Below are 24382 nucleotides of genomic sequence, written 5' to 3'. Positions count from 1 at the left end.
ACACTAATTGCATTTTTTAAATCTCTTTTGTTATTATTATTGTGTACAAAAAAGCTTTATTGAAATACAAAATTCTCTAGTGAGTAACAAAAACTTTATGACTGCAGGGCACCAGATCTGTTTTTCTGACTAAATTCTGCAAGGCTCTGTGGTGGAAAGCTGTTTAGAGATCACCAGATAGCTCTTGCAACAATACTCCCCTGAACTTAATAATAATAATACTTTATATATATATAGAGTCATCTCCAATTTTTTACCACGGTTTTCTCCCCAATTTAGTGTGCCCAATTATTATCTGTATCCTCGGCTCACCGCTCGCAACCCCACGCCGACTCGGGGAACGAAGGCTGGAACACGTGTCCTCCGAGACGATCCCCAGGCTATAGGGCACATACACGTGGAGCGACTTTCCTGGATGCACCACTCAGGAGCCCCCTACTTTAAGAATATTTAAAGTTATATCGTTACAGTATCTGCACATCTTTTGCAAGGATTGCATCATGCTTTTCAAGACTGCTGAAGTAAATATCTTGGTTTCCTTTTTACAGAATTCTGATTTGGTTGCACATTTCCAGTCATAAACCACAGCTATGACCTGAACAGCACCATAAGAGTGCATCAAGTGCTATCTTAGAAAATTCAGCTGAATCTTTCTTATTGATCAACACGATAATGACTTGCTTTAAATGCATCATGTCATCCTCAGCATGTTCAATGGACCAGTGCATTCAAGTTGAGAATAACCAGATGTTAACTTAAAATAAACCCTGAAAAGCTTCCTTCAAACTTTAAATGACACATAATAGCTATACTGTTTATCACACACATATGTTAGAAAGATATTTTAAAATAGCAAAATTAAGTTGAAAGGACCAAATAATTAATGAAACTGTGTTCTATCCTCAGGCAAAATGGCAAACAAAGCAAACCTGAGAGCAAATACGGGATTTTTTTTTTTTGGGTGGACTCTAATCTACTTCCTGTCCTGTGGCCGCAGATAGGAAGTTCACTTCCTTGTTATCTCTTGCAAAATGTTGTTTTTCCTTTCTCATCGAAGACAAAAACAAGGACTTCAAAGATTTACTTAAAGAAAAACACACAAAAAGGATTTATTCTCAAATCACCATTTTTCATTTTCATACAGGAACAGGTTGAGAGAACCCAGAATTCTCACTCTACTCCACAAATCAGTTTCTACACAGGCAATTCTTCCATTGGTGTGAAATATCTATGAGGCAGTTTCCCATTTGAACAAATAGATGTTCATATTTAAGACTTTTCTTTGGAGAGATGGAGGCATGGCAACAAAAATAGGATAGGAAAAAGGCTCCCAGAACAGTTTGAGCCATGTCTATCTAGCACAATAAATGGAAATCCACATTCTTGTAGAAGATCTAGATGACCAGTAACTGGATTCTTACAGACAGCATGTAATGTGTGTGTGTGTGTGTGTGTGTGTTTGGTTGGGGGTGGGTTACAACTGTTGCTCAATCTCAGAGTAATACAAACACGATACCAGATCAAGTGTATTACTGTGCTCATCTTGATGATGACAATGTAACACTAATAGTGATACTAATAATATGTGGACTTAACATTTCTAAAAAAAAAGCAAAAAGGCTATTAAGAACGTCTTGTAACATGATATAAACTTATTTGTATTTTCAAAACAACAGAAAATCCAGACTAATAGAAAAAAGTGTTTTGAATGATGAGAGTCATCATAAATTTAAGTTCCTTCAATCAAAACACAGCAGAATGTTATAGTGACACTATGATTTATTTCTAAATGACTAAAACTGAAAATCCTCTACTTAGGACAAAGGACTAAACTTCAAAACCGTTTCTTTGAGGTTAAGGCTTGTAGGGTCAGAAAGAGAGAGCGAGCGAGTGAGAGAGAGAGAGCGAGTCCGAGAGAACATTGTTCTTTAGTACTTTGTGACCTTTTGAACAGGTACAGTGCTTAAGGTACCATGTCTAAACTTCTTAAGAGCAGAGGTCAGCTACTAATGTTAGGCTACAGTCTTCCACAGCCTGCAGACAAGGCCCCAGTGACCCTCACCTCTCATCTATCCATTTTTCCTGTTGCTATGGAAACCAACAAATAAACTCATTGAGCCAAATAAGACATCTTTCTCTGTCCAGGAGGATCTGTTTCTTCAAGAATGAAGGAAAGAAATAAAAAATAAGTCCATGTCTGCTACTAGGAAGGCAGTGTGGTTCAGATTGTACTAAGTAAACACCTTAACACTTTTCATATAGCGTTTACTAAACAAACAAACAAAAAAAATCATGATATTGACATTGGATCAGTGCTTACAGACTGCACTTCAGATAACTGATTGGGGTGAGTTCTATTCAAGCAGAAGCACTTACATCAGAGCTAGAGCGGTCATAAAATGATCAATAACCTCAACTCTAAATTCAATCCCAACCAGGCCTAATATAGCTGCCCCTTACAGTAGCTGCCTCACATCCAACAGTTACCCCCTCTAGGGGCGAAAAACAAACAGCTAATCATTGGCAAGATCATTTCTATAATATGCAATTACTCGCATAATGAAGCGATCAGGCAATGGGGTGTCCACCGGCACCACATATTTCCCTTATAATTATTTAATTGTTTTTACTTTATTTATATGCTTGGAAATTGGAAGACATTTCTCAAATTGGAAAACAAGCCAAATATTTGGTTACAACTGTTATAAAACTGGACATTATTATTATGACTTTTTATCCTTATTCATTTCTTTCCACAGATAGATGCCGATGCTTATATTTACGCATAGAGGCAAGGCACAATTATCCTCCCTTTAAAGGATTATATGCAAGTGTAAAGGATTAGCGTTTTTGTCCTTTGCTCTATTCAGACTAGTGGGGAATGTGTATTTAAATCCAACTATGGGGTAGATGTACTAAAATGTTGCGTCTGTCACAATCATTGTAAACCACTTGCACACCAGCGGGAAGTGTAGTGTGAAATGTACTAAACAAAAGCAACACTGTTAGCATCATTTTAACAAATGTTTTGCAGACGCAGTTATTTGCGCTTTAGCCTTAAATGAATATGTCATTCTGGGCATTCCTGCAGAAATTCGCAAAAAGAGGGTGGAAACTCAGTGCAAATGAGGGATCAAAAATATTATAATGAGATGTACTTAAACTTCAGGCATTTGCGGCACTAAAAATTGCATCAATTTGCTAAGAACCTTTGAAAACATGTTTTCAAACAGTCCTCTTTTTCTCGTGCGTTGCCAGTTCTGCTCAATGTATTTTTGAGATGAACACCAAAATACCTAATTTTCACTGAAGTCAGGGTGTACTTACAAGCCTTGAAAACAAATTTCTATTACATTTCTGGTTTTCCCAGTGTGATGGGAGCAATAGACTGCACACATGTGCCACTAACCCCTCCAGCTCATTCTGAACATCTGTATACGACCATGATCTACTGTGTGTAAATTGTCTAGGCTACTAAGTAGACCAAAAGAAAAACAACTTGCACCCAAACTTCCTTTAAAATTCATTCAGAGACATTGTGAGAAATGTGTCTTTCATTCAATTGTATTATGTTCTACATTCTTTGTTTTGTACCCATGTAGTAATGGGTATATCAGAGTCCTCTGACTTTGGCCTGCTTGTTATCCCCAAGCAAAAGTGCACAACACTTGGACAATGCTCATTTAGCTTCATGGCTCCGGCTCTTTGGAACTCTCTCCCAGCTTTGGTGTGTGTTGCTCCCACCGTCGCTCGCTTTAAATTAACTCTCAAGACCCACCCGTTCTCTTTTGCTTTCCATGCTCTTTAAGCCTGATATCTGCTACTAGCTGCTATGTTGCTGCTACTATTTTATGTATTATGCACTTTCCACTGTATTTAATATACTATTTTACGTATTTGTTTGTTTTTTTACTGTATATCATATATGTGTTTTTAAAGTAGTATGGATTTGAGATGGTGGTCCACTATGAAAGCTGCTATATAAAATAAAGAATGATTGATTGCTTGATTGATATAAATAAAATCTCATAAAAAAAAGGGATAGATCAGTCCTGATAGACTTTGGCAACATTGTGTCTCTATAAGGGGATGGGTGCCAATAATATTAATTGCCCACTTTTGCTAGAAAATAGAAATGCAATATCCTGTAATTACATCTGCATGTACAGTAATTAGGTCATTCATGCTGCAAATATACATAGTATCTCTTTCTGGAGAGAGGGACACAAAATAGCAGCAAGCTCCATATGCTCAAATACCTCTCTGGAAGGTTTCATCTACTGTGGATTAAATCACCACTGAATATGGACCAGAATACATGTAGCTGTAATTTAATCTTAATATAATAATATTGGAAGAAGGCTTGCGGATTAAATAAAAACTAGAGGCATTACAAAGTTCGAATTGGTTTGTAATAGCTTTACATTTAAAAGCAAATCTTTCTGACCTGTGTAACAGCACATCACTAAACAGGAAATCTTGTCAACAGGAAAAAAAAAATGAAATGAACATAAAAACAAAATGTTAAAAGTTGCGTTATTATTTACAGCACACTTCACTTTGAAAAGAGTGACTGCTTATTACAGGTCCCTGTGTTACTGACTTCAACATTTAAATGTGTGCTGCTTAGTTCAGGGGGTGCACATATAATAGGGACTGCTATTTGGAGAATTACAAAAGGCACACAATTAACTACACCACAACTGGATTGTCACACTTTTGCCACAAAAAAATGCAAAAGAATCTAAAATTGTTGAAATAAAATTTTTAAAACAAATAACTCTTAATGCCATTTCATGAATGCGATAATGACTGAAAAGCTGAGCCTTCCTGGCATAATAAACAAGACAAGCCAGAGGCAGATGAAACAATCACATTCTCACCTTGAACCCAGAGGTAACCTGGCATGTGTTAATGTACAGCAGCTTCATATTAATTACCACTGAAATGGAGCACTGTATATAAAAAAAAAAACACAGCAGGGAGGCCAATTCAAGGTTCCTATTCCCGAACCTGTATTACAGTCCCCATTAAAATACACTGCTGACTTTCTGCAGACTGCCTCCAGCTACTGTTTCATATCTGTGCATGTGTCACATTCTCCGATGAAACCTGATGCAGCAATAGTCTCTTAGCTGAATGACTATCACTGTCAATAAAAACCCAGAAAGTCTGTTTTCCAGTAAATTGTGGCATTTATGCATGCTTTAATGTGCTGGAACGGCCCTTGGTACTCAGATAGCCTTGTCAGTTAAAACTTGCTGATGGGAAAGTGCAGGCTGAGAAATATTGGGTGGTGCTGAATTTTTACATGGGTTATATGCATGGGGTTTGTACTACAGATATGTGCATTCTCAGCACCTGGGCTGCAGCTACAGCACTGAGAATGCAAAAGCAGGAAGCATGTGGAATTGTGATAAAAGAGGGCACGCCGTTGTATGACCTGCAATATCTTTCTCTCTAAAGGGGGATAATCACTATATGTCAAAGGAGACAGCCTGACCTGTTTTTTATAGTTACACGGTGAACCTAAAGTGTACTCATACAGAAAAAAAAAATATAAAGGCAATGTGTGCCTTTTATTAATACTGGGAGCTTTCCAGTCATTAGTTTACTTATGGTTGAAGTTTTACACTCCCTGACACATGAGATATATTAGTTTATTCACCTTATAGGTTTTATTGACCATTAAAAACCACTTGTGTTTTGCCATCATTCCTACGATGGTTTTTATGAAAGCGCTCTGAACCAAACATGCTGGTAGCCTAACTATATTATATATATATATATATATATATATATATATATATATATATATATATATATATATATATATAATCTGATGTGTGAAATGACAATTAACAGCTATAATTCCACAGGTTGCTAAACTGTGTTATGCTTTCCCGCAACTAACACTACAGACGCTGCCGTAGGGTCTAAAATAATAAATGTGTTTTAATACAAGACAAAAAATAGAGGGTAAGGGGTTACATTCTACTGAGCATTTAGAACAGCACTTCTATAAATGCAGCTTATTTTAGCACTGTCTTTCGACATGCCCTTGAAGGATTATTATTTTCAATGAAAACAATACATACATTTAATCTAGACTTTCATCAGTGCATGTCTAGTTTGTACCAAAGCACTTACCTGCTGCCCTCTCAATCAACACTTGGATTTGTGGCAGCCCATAACAAAGCTGCTAATGCTACACAAACACTGGTTAGCACTCCCACTGGCCAGCTGTCCCAACAGTAGCTGACTATGGTTCAAGCAATTTATTTTGTAAACTTCAGTCAGTAATATTCACTGACTGATAAAAAAGTAAATGATGTCACTGTACAAGGTATACAACGTGTATAAGTAGATATTTCTTTTTTTATCCTACAAACATTACACTTTGGTGTATTGGTTAATTTTTAAATACAGCTGTTATAAAGTGGTACATTCTCAGGAAAAATATGGTCTTCCCTAATTAAGGTTTAGCAATGCTTTATTTCTGCACAGAACACCAAATTAATGGCTACTTATTATGTTTGTGCTTTCCTGTAATTTCCTGTAATGATTAGTATTTTCCAGTAACTTTTAAATACTATGTAGAATTAAAAACCAAATCAAAAGAGAAGAACTACAGTACTATAGAGAAGTCTACCCACAATAAGAAAGCAGCTCCTTACAGAGTCACCTCCTCAAATCTTTCAGCACTGTACAAGTTTAATTGTAATCTGTAATTTTGCAAAGTTATTTAAAGAGCATTTCAGCTAATACAGCACAGCGTGAAGCCTCTGGTATTGCTTTTCTGTGCCCCGCATGGCAGGCAGGTGTGAGAAAGCGCGTCCCTACCTGCTGGTAGAAGGGGGTCCCCCATTGCGAGGCTTGTTCACTTGTGCGTACACAGCCTCGATGGGCTGCATGTCCTCTCGGGGGCTCTGCGCTCGGGTGGGGATTGAAAGGTTGTGCTCGCTGTCCAGAGAGGACTCGTAAGAGCCGATCCCAGCGTAGGTCGGGTCTTCGTCAGATCCGAACGTCCTGTTGATATCCTGGATTTCAGCGTAGTCCCTCTCGCGAGCTTGCCTCTCTCGCAGTTCCCGAGTTTTAGCCTGAATTCTGTAATGGAAACAAAAAAATATATAAATTATAGAAGGGAGTTACTTTGAATCAGTTGCAGGAGTGTGCTGAAAGACTATCACCTGTAATGTTTCCCTGAATTGACATATGCACCAGTATCATGAAGAAACCTATCCAGACAGACCAGACACACTCATTTTGCCATTGTTCCCAATGCTACAGAAAAGACTGCATCAATTAAGCTTGGTTGGGATTGAGCCGCATTGGTAAAAAAAACAACAACAAAAAAAAAACAACAAAACATAAATAAACTACCTAAATACAAGAGTGAGATGGCCAATCACCACTTGATTGACCCTCAATGTGACCATAATAAGACCTTTAGCTAGCCGCCTGAAGGAAGGGTGGTCCGTTTAGCCATGGATTCCCAGACGTTTCATTTCCCTTAATAACTAAATAGCTAGGAGGTTTTTTGTTTTTTCTCTCCTGAGTGTTAATGGCCCATGCCTGTATTAAGCGAGCAAGCATAGGTGAGCCGAATGGCCTTTTCTCGTTCTAGAATTTCTTAATAAAGCATGCTTCTCTTATTTAATGTATTTATTATTTATGAGATCTCTTGTTTAGAGAGAAGTAATAAAAGCATACACACAAATGTTTAAGAAAAAAACTAAAAAAGTTAAACAATACATAACATACATATTTAATGAAAAATAAAAATATATTGTGTTTAATTATGCTCCCCAAGCCACTACATTAAATCTCTCTCTCTCTCTCTCTCTCTCTCTCTCTCTCTCTCTCTCTCTCATATATATATATATATATATATATATATATATATATATATATATATATATATATATATATATATATATATATATGGAAAAAATTAAGAGACCACTGCAAAATGATCAGTTTCTCTGGTTTTACTATTTATAGGTATGTGTTTGGGTAAAATGAACATTTTTGTTTTATTCTATAAACTACTGACAACATTTTGAATATCTTGAATATTGTGTGCAGTTCTGGTCACCTCGCTGTAAAAAAGATATTGCTGCTCTAGAAAGAGTGCAAAGAAGAGCGGCCAGAATTATTCCAGGCTTAAAAGGCATGTCATATGCAGACAGGCTAAAAGAATTGAATCTGTTCAGTCTTGAACAAAGAAGACTATGTGGCGACCTAATTCAAGCATTCAAAATTCTAAAAGGTATTGACAGTGTCGACCCAAGGGACTTTTTCAGCCTGAAAAAAGAAAAAAGGACCAGGGGTCACAAATGGAGAGTAAACAAAGGGGCATTCAGAACAGAAAATGAGGCACTTTTTTACACAGAGAATTGTGAGGGTCTGGAATCAACTCCCCAGTAATGTTGTTGAAGCTGACACCCTGGGATCCTTCAAGAAGCTGCTTGATGAGATTCTGGGATCAATAAGCTACTAACAACCAAACGAGCAAGATGGGCCAAATGGCCTCCTCTCGTTTGTAAACTTTCTTATGTTCTTATTTCTCCCAAATTACAAATAAAAATATTGTCATTTGGAACATTTATTTGCAGAGAATGATGACTGGTCAAAATAACAAAAAAGATGCAGTGTTGTCAGACCTCAAATAATGCAAAGAAAATAAGTTCATATTCATTTTTAAACAATACAATACTAATGTTTTAACTTAGGAAGAGTTCAGAAATCAATATTTGGTGGAATAACCCTGATTTTCAAGTACAGCTTTCATGCGTCTTGGCATTCTCTCTACCAGTCTTTCACACTGATGTTGGGTGACTTTATGCCACTCCTGGCGCAAAAATTCAAGCAGCTCGGATTTGTTTGATGGCTAGTGACCATCCATCTTCCTCTTGATCACATTCCAGAAGTTTTCAATGGGGTTCAGGTCTGGAGATTGGGCTGGCCATGACAGGGTCTTGATCTGGTGGTCCTCCATCCACACTTGGCTTGATTCATGCATCCTCCACAAAGACAAATCTGCCCGATTCCAGCCTTGCTGAAGCACCCCCAGATGAGTCCAATTCTCAGCTTTGCCCAACACCTGGTCATCTAATGGTTAGACAGAGACCTGGAGAGGCCTACAAGCCACAGTGTCTCGCACCCACTGTGAAATGTGGTGGAGGATCAGTGATGATCTGGGGGTGCTTCAGCAAGGCTAGAATCGGGCAGATTTGTCTTTGTGAAGGACGCATGAATCAAGCCAAGTACAAGGTTGTCCTGGAAGAAAACCAGATCAAGCTCTGACAATGTTCCCTGTCATGGCCAGCCCAATCTCCAGACCTGACAGCCAGGTCAATCAAGGTGGAATGGAGGACCACCAGATCAAGATGTCATGGTCACAGCCCAATCTCCAGACCTGAACCCCATTGAAAACCTCTGGAATGTGATCAAGAAAGATGGATGGTCACTAGCCATCAAACAAAGCTGAGCTGCTTGAATTTTTGCACCAGGAGTGGCATAAAGTCACCCAACATCAATGTGAAAGACTGGTGGAGAGCATGCCAAGACACATGAAAGCTGTGCTTGAAAATCAGGGTTATTCCACCAAATATTGATTTCTGAACTCTTCCTAAGTTAAAACATTAGTACTGTGTTGTTTAAAAATGAATATGAACTTATTTTCTTTGCATTATTCGAGGTCTGACAACACTGCATCTTTTTTGTTATTTTGACCAGTTGTCATTTTCTGCAAATAAATGCTCTAAATGACAATATTTTTATTTGGAATTTGGGAGAAATGTTGTCAGTAATTTATAGAATAAAACAAAAATGTTCATTTTACCCAAACACACACCTATAAATAGTAAAACCAGAGAAACTGATAATTTTGCAGTGGTCTCTTAATTTTTTCCAGAGCTGTATATAGCTGTCTAACAAGGAAGAGCAATACTTGCAGATAATATCCTTAATGAATAGAAAGAAAACAAGCATTGAATTGACAACAGAACTGGCAGAAGGCACAGGTGTCGTTATCCATCAAATCAACAGTATGAAGGTCACTCTTGAAATCAGGACTTAAAGGATGTGTTGCAGTAAAATATCTCTGTTAAGAAAGGGGAACAAGACTAAAAGGCTAAAATATGCACAAGAACACAGAAACTGTACTATGGAACAAAGGTCAAAGGGGCTCAACAGTCTGAAGCAAATATGTGTTCTTGTGCATATTTTAACCTTTTAGTGGAGGCTTTCATTAAATTGTTGATGCTCATAATGCATCAGAGTAGAAAAATGCTACAAGTAAGACTTTTGCACAGGAGTGCACATATATCTATATAAACCGTGTGTTCACATCCCATTATGAACTGTCAGTTGTAAATTCCAGCATGCTGTCTTCGTAGTATTATTGAATACTAGACAGTAGGCTCCATGTGGTGTTCACTTCAGAAGCACAATACCTTCCTGAATAGAAATAAAGAGCAATCCCAGGAGGCTTCAAACTAGAAACAGAAATCATGATCTTTTTTCTCTCTAATTGAATCTGTTTCTTTAGTGCTCTCCGTTTTATACAAGAGAGCCATTCAAGTTTCCTGTGCTTTAACAAAGAGGTTTGTATGTACAAGCCCTTTTTAAAATAACATTTTGCTGAGCAGAAAGAAAGTAGATACTTCAGAATAAAAATATTATGATCTCTTGGGAGCTCATAAGACGACAGAGGGATGGAGTCCCATGGCGTGACCCTGCATGGCAGAGCAGCTCTCTTAGCAGTTCCAGATGGGTTTCTCTGCAAGATGACACCTGATTTTAGTTTTTGTGACCCAGACTGTGACAGTGTATCTGTGTACCAGGGACTCCTTTCCCTTTTTCTTGTGAACTGGTTGGGCTCCAGCTCAGCATTCATTATCAGTTGTCACTATTTTGTGATTCAATGAGCTGACCGTTCAACAGACTGGCTTTGCAATAGAAAGTCCAACAATGACAAAGTTAAATTCACTGGCAGATAATAAATTAACTTTTAGAAAGGAAACCAAATTTAGGATAGTTGGGAAAGGAATAAATTTTACAATCCGTATATTCTTAGGACATATCAGTACGAACAGGGACAGAAAAAAGAGGTAGGTGTGTGTGTGTGTGTGTGTGTGTGCTTGAAGGGGGTATAGTAATGTGATAGAAAAGAAAATGCAAGTATAAGGATTTTCTACACTTTCTGCAGGGAAAACAAAATATCCAGAAAAAATTCACAAAACACTGGTTACCCAAAACATGTTTCTACTTGAACTGTTTAACTGCAATGTTATTGTTTTTTAAAAACTTCAAGCAATTTAGCAGAACGCAGGTGTTTAAAAACCTACACATTAAGTTGAGAGATGAGGCACAGTATTGCTAAGAGAACAAAAATGTATTAAAGTCAGTCTGGATGGAGGCCACATCCATTAATGTTATGGCAGGTTGACAATATTAAAGTAGGCACAATGATGAAAGAAAAGATTAGCTTCATTCAAAGCAAGCCATGAAAGCAGTCTTATTTTGTGTGTGGTGGAGGCTTTCAGAGGGAAATAACCCATACCTGAGGTCAGAAGCAGCATCTGTAGGGGGCCACTTAAGTGTCTGAGCATGGTACAATGCTGGTCTCCACTGCATTCCAAGTGTTCTAGCTGCAAAATTGTGTCTGAGTTCTGAGCTGCAAATTCCAGTCCGGAGTGGAGCAGGGAATGCAGGGAATTATGTACCTGAATTGTGCTGTTCATCATTGTTCATGGTTCTCGGGTGGAGGAATAAATCCAAGGTACCCCGTGAGGGTGTGTCAGTATGACAGCATGTCAGCACCTTTGAAGCCGAGGAGCAGACGCCAACCAGTAACGAAAACAAGATAACATGCAGAAAGCTCTGGCAGCACCGCTCCCAGCAGGAGCCAGTATTGAGAAATGTTCTGTGGGGGATCCTGCAGTAGGGTTTAGTGACACAATGTCAAAACATAGCTTTTTCTTTTTTTTTTTTTTTTATAACCCCATGGGGAGGTTCGGAAAAGTCTGTAAATGCTTCAGCACTGACTCATCTAGTGTGGGTCAATCGAAAAGGAACTGAAGGTCACCAGTCTGTATACCAATACATGCCTGCAGCCATACCACTTTGGATTCGGCTCTGTTCGGGTCTCAGGAGCTACAGGAAGGTTGGGTCTGGTCATTGGAAAAGTCATTGGATTTGGAAAAGGAGACCTCTGAACACCCCCAGCTGTGCCCCAGGAAGCGGTAGTGTTGGCTCACTAGAGGGCACGCTCTGGTGCTGCTCCAGTAACCAATACCCCGATATGGGGCTAGAAGTGCAGCTGTGTTTAAACAGACACCTCTAGGAAGAGGAATGAGGCCTGCTCTACTTTGTGTGTTTTTAAGGTCCCATGAAACAATTTCACAGGACAGCACAGTGGAAAGCACATTGGTATCATGTCAAATCGCAATACTTAAAATTAAGGTACAAAAACTACAAAGAAATACGTCTTCCATTAAAAAAATAAGAAAACAGCTGACTTGTCTATTTGTAGTGGCATTTCTACAACTGTAGAATGTATTTCTAAAAAAAAAAAAAAAAAAAAAAGAAAATGAGTGCCTAATTGCAAATCTTGGTAATTACCCCTAAGATTATAAAATTAAAAACCAGACTTAAAGTTAAAACATATGTTTATTTATATATCGATTTAATGATAGACAGTAAAATACCAGCTTAACAAACAATGAGATTTAGTTTCAACTTCCGGTTTTCTCCCCATTAACTCCCTGATGATAATAATAATAAAATAAAACAATCTTACAAAGTGACTTTTGGGCCCAAAGCCAATTAATAAATGTAACTAAGCCTCTCTGCGATTAATTTGCAAGGTTCACCTAATTAAAAAGGATGCTGTATAATTAAGAAAACGTAAGACAGTGCTCCTGTTCATTAGTGGTAGATCGACATGGCACTAAAAGTGAGACGAGTAGAGAAATACCTCTCTCTCTTCAAACATATGGGCTGTAGCACTCCCAAGCAACATTTTGACAAGCTACTCTTTGTAAGAGGTTCTTTATTGGGGTCTCGGTACCCTTGGTAAGCATTAATTACTGCCCATGTCTATTCTTTCAAATCTGTGAGAGGTTGCCTTTAGGTCAACAATCTAAAATGGCAACCTTACAATAAGGTGTGTGTGGGAATTTTACACTTGGGCACTGCCAGAGTGGTGATGTAAGAGAGAGAATAGGCCAAGACAGCAAGAATTATCAGAATTCAAATGCTTCATATTCACCTCTCATTTCAACATGTGTAGACAGGCCTTTCCTTTTGGGTTCGTACATTCTGGCCATATCCAGAGGAGAACTGAGTTACCGGAGGCAACAGAGTTAAAGGGTGTTTAATCATGAACCAGCAGTTTAAGACTGTTGCATTACTGGAGCCATTAACAATCACATCCCTGGGAATAGTTTTGAAGCACAAATCTGTTGAACGGTTACATTTATTATTACAATTACTTTAGCCAAATTTCCTTTAAAAGATTTGAAAAAATTGTTATTTCCTTAGATTGTTTACAGCTCACATCCTTAATAAATTGGATCTCTTTTATAACTAAACAATTTCCAGGCTGAATTTTTACAAATAAAAAACAACTGTGCAGGTGGTTAAGAAAACCCCCAATTAAGAAATAATAGATAAAAAAGTTAACATGTTGACGTCAAAATTAGGGCATTTCAGTGTTACATAATTATTAGTTTACACTTTTCAATTAGTTCTGAATAAAACCAAAAAACAGTAAATAATATATATATATATATATATATATATATATATATATATATATATATATATATATATATATATATATATATATATATATATAATTGCTATATAGTCTCTGTGTTGTGTTTTTCTTGTTTGGTATAATTATGGTATACTATATATATATGAGATACGCTCTGTACAAATGCTTAAGACTTACCACAATGGAAGATATCAAGCTAAACTAACCACCTTCTTAGTTGGTAGAGTACCAACAAAAAGACAAAGCCTACATCATCAAAGGAAGAATTTCGTTAAAGCATGGCAAAATTTCTACCAAATAATAATAAAAGTGGAATAGTTGTATGCTTTTGTCTTGGAAGGTGTTCACTTCAATTCAGGCCACTAAGCTCCCTGATTTTGAAAACTCAATGTTGACAGCTATGCGGAACCCCCTTTCGCAGTCGGCGTTGCTCGCTGCAAGAGTGGTGGTTACCATGGCGATCACCCCCTCTGTCATCGTCACGTGAACGGGACCTGAGTGCCTTTGAGATATTTAGCTTATACCTCAACAGCAGCCAGACAACCAAGAACCTGGGATGCGGGAAAGGACTTAAAATACAAAGAAAAAATATGTAGCCTAAACAATCGTTTTGACAAGTCAAAATATGACCTTGACAAAATGTAATGTTTTACCGGTACACAGTCCACCTTATTCTCACCTCTAAATATAACCATACTAATCTAGGCATGAAACAGCACTAAGATTTTATTACCTTCCCTGGTAACACTTTTGAATACTTGAAGCACAAATCTGTTCAATTTTAATGTCTTCTTATAATTAGTTTGCTACCCGTATTCTCAAAATAATCCTCTCTCCTGAAATGTGACATTTCCTCTGGAATCAGCCCACACTAAAGCAGCAGCAGGCCAAGTGAAACAACAACACAACGTCTTTCTGAAAAACACATCAAATACTGTACAGCCTACCACATGGACACGGATAAAACAAACACAGATGGGTTTTAGGTTCCAACTATGCAAAAATGATCATGTCTGTGTGTAAGGGTCCAACAGGAACAAAGGAAGGAAATTAGCACTAAGGATTTCTATTTTTAGGGCAGGAAGAGGTGATCAAGGGATGAGGAAAGGAGTGCTTAATGACTAGGTGGCTCCAGAAAGATAAGGATAAGACAACACAACCTGAGCCAGCTTACTCATCAGAGCAGCTAGGGACATTAGAGTTGCATCTTGTCAAACATATTTACGACTGACAGGAAATTAGGCAGATTATGTAGCATGTGCTGCCATATCTTTTCTGAACACCAGGCTTAGAAGATGTGTGAAAAAAGAAATAAAATAACCAAACCAAAGCTGAACAGCTGAACACACAACTTTCTCATTCCAGGTTGTATGCTGCTGAGTAGCACCCATATTGTGGAAAGTTGCAGTTTATCTTATCTTTAGACATGTTACAAAAAGCTTCTGGCTGCAAAAGGCATTATTCATAAACATATTTTTTTTAAAGGTAATTTTTACAATTAAATAAAAAAAAACATGCTTAATGTCAGTATATAATTTCACTATCAATATTTCATATGGTTCTATACTTAACACTTTAGCTTCTATCTTGAACCATTAAAGAAAAAAAATATATATATTTACACACACACACTGAACATAAATATAAACGCAACATGCAACAATTTCAAAGATTTTATTGAGTTACAGTTCATAAGGAAATTAGTCAATTGAACTAAATGCATTAGGCCCTAATCTTTGGATTTCACATGACTGGGAATATAGATATACATCCGTTGGTCACAGATACCTTTAAAAAAAAAAAAAAAAGATAGGGGCGTGGATCATAAAACCAGTCAGTATCTGGTGTGATCACCATTTGCCTCATGCAGTGCGACACATCTTCTTCGCACAAAGTTGATCAGGCTGTTGATTTGTGGCCTGTGTAATGTTGTCCCACTCCTCTTCAACAGCTGTGCAAAGTTGCTGGATATTGGCGGGAACTGGAACACGCTGTCGTAGACGTCGATCCAGAGCACCCCAAACATGCTCAATAGGTGACATGTCTGGTGAGTATGCAGGCCATGGAAGAACTGAGACATTTTCAGCTTCCAGGAATTGTGTACAGATCGTTGCGACATGTGGCCGTGCATTATCATGCTGAAACATGAGGTGATGGTGGCGGATGAATGGCACAACAATGGGTCTCAGGATCTCGACACGGTATCTCTGTGCATTCAAACTGCCGTCGATAAAATGCAATTGTGTTCGTTGTCCATAGCTTATGCCTGCCCATACCATAACACCAATGCCACCATGGGGCACTCTGTTCACAACATTGATATCAGCAAACCGATCACTCACACAACACCATACACGTTGTCTGCCATCTGCCCAATGCAGTTGAAACTGGGATTCATTTGAGAAGAGCACACTTCTCCAGTGTGCCAGTGGCTATCGAAGGTGAGTATTTGCCCACTGAAGTCGGTTACAACGCCGAACTGTAGTCAGGTCAAGACTGGTGAGGAGGACGAGCATGCAGATGAGCTTCCCTGAGATGGTTTCTGATAGTTTGTGCAGAAATTCTTCGGTTGTGCAAACCCATCATCTGTCCGAGTGGCTGGTCTCAGATTATCCCGCAGGTGAAGAAGCAAGATGTGCAGGTCCTGGGCTGGCGTGGTTACATGTGGTCTGCGGTTGTGAGGCCGGTTGGACATACTGCCAAATTCTCTAAAACGATGTGGGAGGCGGCTTATGGTAGAGAAATGAACATTCAATTCTCTAGCAACAGCTCTGGTGGATATTCCTACAGTTAGCATGCCAATTGCACTCTCCCTCAAAACTTGAGACATCTGTGTTGTGTGACAAAACTGTACATTTTAGAGTGGCCTTTTATTGTCCCCAGCACAAGGTGCACCTGTGTATTAATTATGCTGTTTAATCAGCTTCTTGATGTGCCAAACCTGTCAGGTGGATGGATTATCTTGGTGAGAAATGCTCACTAAAAGGGATGTAAACAAATTTGTGCAAAAAATTTGAGAGAAATAAGCTTTTTGTGCATATGGAAAATGTATTTTATTTCAGCTCATGAAACATGGGACCAACACTTTACATGTTGCGTTCATATTTTTTGTTCAGTGTGTGTGTGTGTGTGTCTATATATATATATATATATATATATATATATATATATATATATATATATATATATATATACTATATATATATATGCATTAATAGATAATTATGTTATAGTCTTCTAAAGGTCAAACTAAATTTCGTTTTCCAGTTTGATTTAAGGTATTAGAAATTAAACTTCCTAATATTTTGACTGACATTATCCTTTAGAGCTTTTCAAAACATCTTTTCTGGCCCCCTCCCCAATCTCTGCCCCCACATCTCTGGGTTGGGTTGCAATCACTCACACACAACCAGACATTTATTTTTGTAACATAATGGAGCTATCCAGCCAGCCAATCTATAATTTCATACTGTAACAGCATTAAGATGCACTTGTTCCCTTTCTTTTCCTAATCCATCCAAGAATATGTCTTTGGAGACCACCACAAAAAAACACTACTGTAAGCATCTTGAAAATCTGTAATTAGGTATAATAACTTTATAAAATGATGCTAATAATTGATTTTTCTTTTTAATGGATAACTCGCTTGTTCTGTGATCCCTGGGGATCTGTATTCTAGACCTCTTGTACCCTGTAAATTCATTATTACTGGGCCGGTTTCCGAGAAATATTCCATCATCAAAAGGTACAAGGCTTCAAGTTCGATAGGGAGCCAGGAGCAAAAGCAGTCCACATTTACATTTACATAACTGGAAAAACAACTTTTTATGCAAGAAAAAATACAGACAAAGAACAGGGGCCTATGCTAAACATTTTTGTTTTTGCATCACGTAAAAACACTTGGAGATAGCCGCTGGAAAGCTGAAGTGTCCTTGGAGGTTTAGTTTATGGTAAAACAAGAAACTTGCGCTGTACCTATTTCTTCAGAAGCAGTAATATATTTGACAGATTATGCTTCCACAGTACATGTCACATGTTCTCCATTTCCAGGCAGCAGCAGCACCGTGAGGCAAACACTCACCGCTCTTGCTCCAGCTTCATTCGCAGTCTCTCCTCTCCATATGGCAGTGTCTCCTCAGAGTTCATCTTACTGGACCCCTTGCGCTCCATTTTGTCTCCTAATCTCTCATCTTTACGGTGTTTGCCAAATCTGTAAAACACAAAGAAAATCTTGTGAAATGCTTTTTAGACCAAGCAAACCAACGAAACGTGTATTTAGCTTCAGAAGATCAACCCTTACTCATGGTAAGCATTCTGAAAGTCTGATTTTGTGGGGTTACAGAAAGTGAGAAAAATTAGTTTTTGCATACTTAAAATAAATCTGAAATTAAATACAAAAGATCACTTTTTCAGAGTTGATAGTTTACCTCCCTTGAAAATTGGATCTACAGTAAGTTGACAGCCATGTGTATTGACATCTGTGGTTTCGGATAAATAACACCGTGTAACAATTTTTTTTTTTTTTTGTTTTGTTCCTGGGTAGTAAGTGTTATTTCCTAATTGCTTATGCAATTAGGAAATCGTAATCGTAAATTCGAGATTAACGATTATACTGTAAATTTACAGTATAATGTAAATCTCAAAACTACTCACTTCTAAATCTTTTGTAGTCAATTTTGTATTACTTTAGTATAAATATATGTTAATTTGGATTCATATGTTGTTGTTTTCTGACTTTATGTGAATGAAAAGACATAAAAGCTCCCGTTTTCTCATTGGAAATAGTGATATTTCAAAATATCACTGTCCTGGTCACAAAAGCAAAGTTTGTGGGGAATAATAGCCATTTTCTATACTTTTGAGGCATAAGCAATTAGGAAATAACACTTACTACCGAGAAACAAAAATTGTGTTACATAGTGCAATTAAATCGATCAATCATTCGGCTGTCTGAGTGTGTTACTAGTTAATTCCATAAACAAAAAGACAGACAACTTTCTGTGACAATACAATACAATAAACACAACAGCCATAATAATACAATAAAAAAATGTTAAAGGGTATAAATAATTACAATGCTCCACAAGCCCAAATAGACTATGTGTAAATCAATGTAATAGGTTTTATTAGTTACTCTTTCCAAACAAAATTTGCAGTATGACTGAAAAACAAAGAGAACCATTGTCATGGTGTTCACTGCCTTTCCCAACTCTCAGTTTAACTGTGCCCAGGATCTAGATGAAATAATGATTGCTTCTATTCAGCAAAAATGAGCTGAAACTAAATTGAAAGTGGAAAAGAAGCACGGTGGAGGAAACCTTCCGCCTCTTATAATTCCCACCTTCTCCTTGCACACAAACTTTCCATATTAATGACAGCATGACAGAGAGAGAGTATAAATAAAAAATCACATCACAGAGAGGGAAACGGCCCTGCACAGGGACTGGAAAACGTCCACTGAATATGCTTAACGCATCACGAACTCTGGCAGTCCATCTATGATCTGTAAATGAACGGTACCGCTGCCTCATTGAAGAGTGTTAGGAAATGATGGAAGTAGTTGCATTCACTAATTGCTCAGGTGCTCTTTCATTGGGCTGGATTAATACAAACAAATAGATGGCTAGAAGACCTAGGACCGCTATACATAGCCATGCTATTTTGACTTGTCATTGGAGATGGTGGGGATTAACTGACTGCAAATGCAAGTACTTCAATATGTTTATAAGGAAACATCAAAACACAAAAACTCATCTCGCTTGAGAATGCCCCATTCCATTTTTATTTTTTGAGGGATGCGAATTTCTCACAAACTTCCTGCCTCACTGTCCCAGTTGCGTTGAGATTCATAACACAAACCAGGAAGGACAAGATTAATAGTTCCGAAGGTTACGAGCTAAAATAAATTAAGCAGTGGATTAAAATGTTTAGGAGAAAATCTGATCTTCTCATATGGGAAAACTGAGTATTAGAGATGACCTGCAAACTCAGAATCATCTAATGGTCTGCTTGCTAGCAATCTAGCCAATTCATTTGTTTTGATGCATAATGTTTAAGTCTTTATTGGGTAACACACACTACAGGTGAAACAATAAAAAGGTCTGTATTTACATAGTAAATCCTTCAGTTGTTCTGGAACAAAAAAAAAAAAATAGAAGATATGCCTCCTTGCAGATATGCAGTAAAACATCCATGAACTTCTTTCTATAACCACAGGGCTGACTCATATTGCGGCAAAGCAAGTACAATCAGAAGACAACGTGTGTTAAGTGCAGAAGTGTAAAGGGTGGAAATAGTTCTGTTGTGTGATACACTGCCGTTGCAGATTCTTTCCTGTCGGTGAGATGAGATTAGCTTAAACTCTCTTAAGCCATAAATGCAACTGTTACGGTTACTCGTCAGTCACACTTACAAAGGAGTATTGCAGCCAGAGACCTCCTAATGTAGTTAGAGATTGGGTTGTGCAGACAGTAGCCTTGTTTTCAAGTAGCACAACACAATCTGGAAGAGCTTAGAACAAACTCAAGCAATCTTTACTGCAATGAGGAATGCCATTATAAAACTATATTATTATTATATTGTTACCCCTTTGGCCTAGAATAGTACCCTCAGCTCTTACTGTATTACAGTAAACAAATACTACCTTAAAAACTGTTTCAAAGATTGTATTTTATATTATGATGCAACTGCGGTGAGCTCATTGCAGTCTGCAGAACCGCAGCCATCAAATTACATTTAGAACTGGTGACTTGTAATTGGAATACATTACTTGATTAATTAAGCAACGATTGGCGCAATTAAAGCATGCCAGTCTCTGTAACACTGTGACAGGATGACAGAGGGCTGAGGCTCAGAGACAGAGTAAAGGCAAAAAATAAAGTTTTTTATTAAACAAAAATAATCAAAAAAATAGGCACAAGGGCCAACAGAAAAGAGGTTCAAACAGAAATAAGTGAACTTACAAAGTAAATGGTCAGGTTGCAAGTCCTTTTTTAAAAACAAGACACTCTTCTTTCAAAACACAAAACTTTCCAACACAAAGCAAACTCCCAAACAAAAGAACACCTCCCGGCCAGGGCCTCTCCCCTAGCTTTTATCCCCTGTGGCTAGAGCCCAATTAATCAATAATTACTAATTATTCAATTAGAGCTCCAGCCACATTCTCACATGTTTTCCTGGCAGGGAGAAATTTAACCCCCTCCCTGCCAGTTCCAAACATATTCATATAGACGGGGGAGTTCCCCGTCACACACTGCAATGTTCACAGCACAGAAAATGAAATCTGACACCATTAATCATTAGACTGGTGACAAGCCTCCACTGCTCCCCATCTCCTTTTAATTCTAGCAGGCTATAATTCTAACATCAGTTTTAAATGGTGCTGCTATAAAAAATTACTTATAAACCAAACACACTGCCTAGAAATGTAGATGGTAAACAACTTAAATTATAAAACATTTAAATGTTAATTCTATATTTATGCAGATAAAGATTTATTGGGCAGATGTTAAAGTGAGTACAACCTTATACAAATTATGCAATAACCTTTGAGGAAGACCAGTCATAATTCACATGCTCTGATTCCAACGCTCTCAATAATTTTACTTTTATGGTACCCTACTCTATCTCTTCAGCAGATACAATCAGATTTGCTCCTATAATATAGTGTGATTGAAGTACATTACCATAACATCATATTCTTTTTAAATGGTCGGGCCGATCAATGCTAGTCGTATCCACTGCATGGTCGGTTTAATGTATAGTGTACATGGGGAATTGTAACAGGAATGCTAGAAAGAGTGTATATACAAAGGATTTCGCTTTTCTTTCGTCGCTATATTTACAGCCATTTGGGACACCCACAGCCTTGCTATAAATTTTGTATTGAAACATCATGTTAAATAAACCTTGAAATGGGCTGATCTACACCAGCATTAATTAGACATCCTCCTATTGCCAGAGTTTTATAAACCCTGCGACTGCTCTTATAATGAACTGCTTGACGCAGTTTAGAGCATTCATTGTTTCATACCACAAAGCTACAGATTACAAATTACATTGAGCTCAAGAACCATAAGGAATAATGTCATTGCTATATCTGCATGAATAAGCCTGATGCTAATGGGAGATTGATTGGGCTTTGTTTGGGCTGAATGACAAGAGGGTCAGCTTGTACATTTCTATTAGCTTCCTTTGTTAAATGAAACCCTCTACAAGGTTAAAGGTGAGCAATCATGATTTTAATTATTACTGTGGTTTGATTAGCATTTCTTGTGACGGTGTATGCAAATACAAAATAAATAAATAAATAAATAACCCTATTAGAATATGCTTCAACTAGAAGAATGTATAGGAGTTTAGAATAATAAAACAGATTGAAATAAACTCTCTACGGAACAGTAAAATAAATCACGCTAAATACTGTACTTCCTCTTAAAAGAAAATGAGGGTATCAGTTCATAACTTGACTATTTATTCAGCATTCTCCCTGTCAAATCACAAATCAATAAAATCACATTGTACTGCAGCTTAAATTCAGTGACATCTCTTTAGTGCTCGTATTCTGCTTCAATTAAATAAAATAAATGATGCAATACAGACCTGCGGCAGTCCTCCTTTTTATTTCAGTACTTTCATTGAAATGTGGTTTGAATCAGCTGGTTTTATAATTGGATTTATGATTGCTGGTTTTTTGGACCCTGTGGAGAACAGAAATCCACACAAATTCAAGCAGCTGTTTCTTCGCTTGTTACACTTGGAATGGTAAATTTGCACAATCAACACAAATGACCTTCACCTAAATGATTAAATAAATGGTTTGGGTTTCTCTAGTGGTTACTGTTCAGTGTATTAGTGTTTCAGCATCTAAATATGATGTCATTGTTACAAAGCTACCAAGTTTTAATAAAAAGCTTGGAACTTCAAGTTTGCACACTTACAGATCAGCTATTGCCTTCTTCAGCATACACTAGCTGAAACGTTTGTCTACTTGACTTCATTTCTTAATAGTTGTACCTTATAAATCTAGTTTTTAGATATTATGGAATAATAAAAAGCTATGGGGTTCTGGTTTGTGTATGGCATCATGAACAGGGCATAAAGAATATCAAAGTCCATATCATCTCCATGATAAGACAGCGCCAGGGCTCAAGACTCACTGAAGAAATCTACAGCTTCTTGAAATAGAGATATGTCTCATTCCGCTAAAGGATCGCATATGCCAGAGAGTTTGTGCTGCTCAGTTAAAGGGAAATCATTTCCAGATATTTTAGACCAATTTCCTTAAACCTTTACCACTTAAGACTCAAGAAAATTATTCAGAACTTCCTGGAAAAGATTTTTTGATGACAGCCATGACAGGATGAGTGTTATTTTTTGACTGGTCTTAACAGGGTCAACAGAGGGTGGGCCATGGTCGGTGTACAGCAGGGGTGGGCCAACGTTGGCCCTTTCAGACCTATTCTTAATTTGTTAACAGAACCAATTCAACCTCTATTCACACCCTAATGTTGTTAGCTGTTAAACCTTGAGTGGAATGGCCCTCCAGGACCATGATTGAGAGTCATATATTTATTTACTCATGTAATTCCAAGACTAAACAAAATAAGAGACCTTTGTTTTCTCTCAGAGTACCTGCAAGTCAATTTGCAGCTAGGCCCTGTGGAACATGCCTTACTTTGTCTGCCATCTTTTATTATCACAATTCTTAAGCTACGCCAAATAAACAGGACTATTTAAATGGTAATATTACAGGCCCAAAAAGTCATTTAAAAATGGTTTTGAGAACAGAGGCTGTTTCCCAAGGGAGTGAAAAAATGCTATTTTTTGTTTTGCACAGTATAATGGTGATTTTCCTCCGAGAGATACGTCTAGGCTTAGTCTTGTCTTTTTGATAACACCCTATTAAGAACAAGCTTAGATATGCCTCTCTGAGCAAGACAGTCATATATAAATAGTAAAATTGAAGGGGTAACTTAAGTCTTTCTACTCTGAGCCAAGAACCTACCTTCAATTGTAATTATGCACACAGCCTTGTCCCTATGTATTTAACCTAATGATTGTTAACTAGCGTTAATGGAGGTATCATTATTGCACACCTGCACTCTGATAATGCTAGTTCTAGGGACCGTACCTGAGAGGATGAAAATACTTGATAATGTTATCTGCAGCTGCCTGAAGATTATATCCTCCCCCTGGATCTCATTATCCACAGCTTTCCACATCAGTCAGCGTTTTCCCTGTCAAACAGAGATTAAAAATCGCCTGGGCACAAGACGTATTCTTGCATGGCGCGTCCCAAACGCCATCATCATGCAGCTTTTATGCAGTTTATCAAGCTATTGTGCCAATTAAAATATGAAAGGCTTTTCTTTCTCTTTTCCAAAGAATTATGGCTGTAAAAGTACAAGAACACGTGTGCAGAATTGGTGAAATCTGAGGAATGAAGTTGATGAAATTACATCCATTATTATAATAGGGCTAAGGCCCCCAGTGTGTACCAAGGGTCACATTGTGAGCCAGTGCATTCCTGAATAGCAGCGCTATTACCCCGAAATGTTTCCACAGCTGTAAATAAACGAGACGCACCAGGAG

General features: G+C 37.6%; 1 protein-coding gene across 7 annotated transcripts in view; it reads right to left on the bottom strand.

The window, feature by feature from the left end:
• Positions 1–24382, bottom strand: part of LOC121311053 (partitioning defective 3 homolog) — a 358770-nt gene that overhangs the window by 67462 nt on the left and 266926 nt on the right. For all 7 annotated transcript variants that reach the window (XM_041243850.1, XM_041243852.1, XM_041243853.1 and 4 more), the window contains 2 exons: positions 17871–17999; positions 6844–7107 (listed from right to left, as the gene is read on the bottom strand). In XM_041243850.1, coding sequence (XP_041099784.1) covers positions 6844–7107; positions 17871–17999 — 393 coding nt within the window. The remainder of the gene's footprint in view (positions 1–6843; positions 7108–17870; positions 18000–24382) is intronic.

This window comes from Polyodon spathula, chromosome 3 (genome assembly GCF_017654505.1).
Source record: "Polyodon spathula isolate WHYD16114869_AA chromosome 3, ASM1765450v1, whole genome shotgun sequence".
Classification (NCBI taxonomy): domain Eukaryota; kingdom Metazoa; phylum Chordata; class Actinopteri; order Acipenseriformes; family Polyodontidae; genus Polyodon; species Polyodon spathula.
This window is presented reverse-complemented; position numbering and strand designations above follow the sequence as displayed.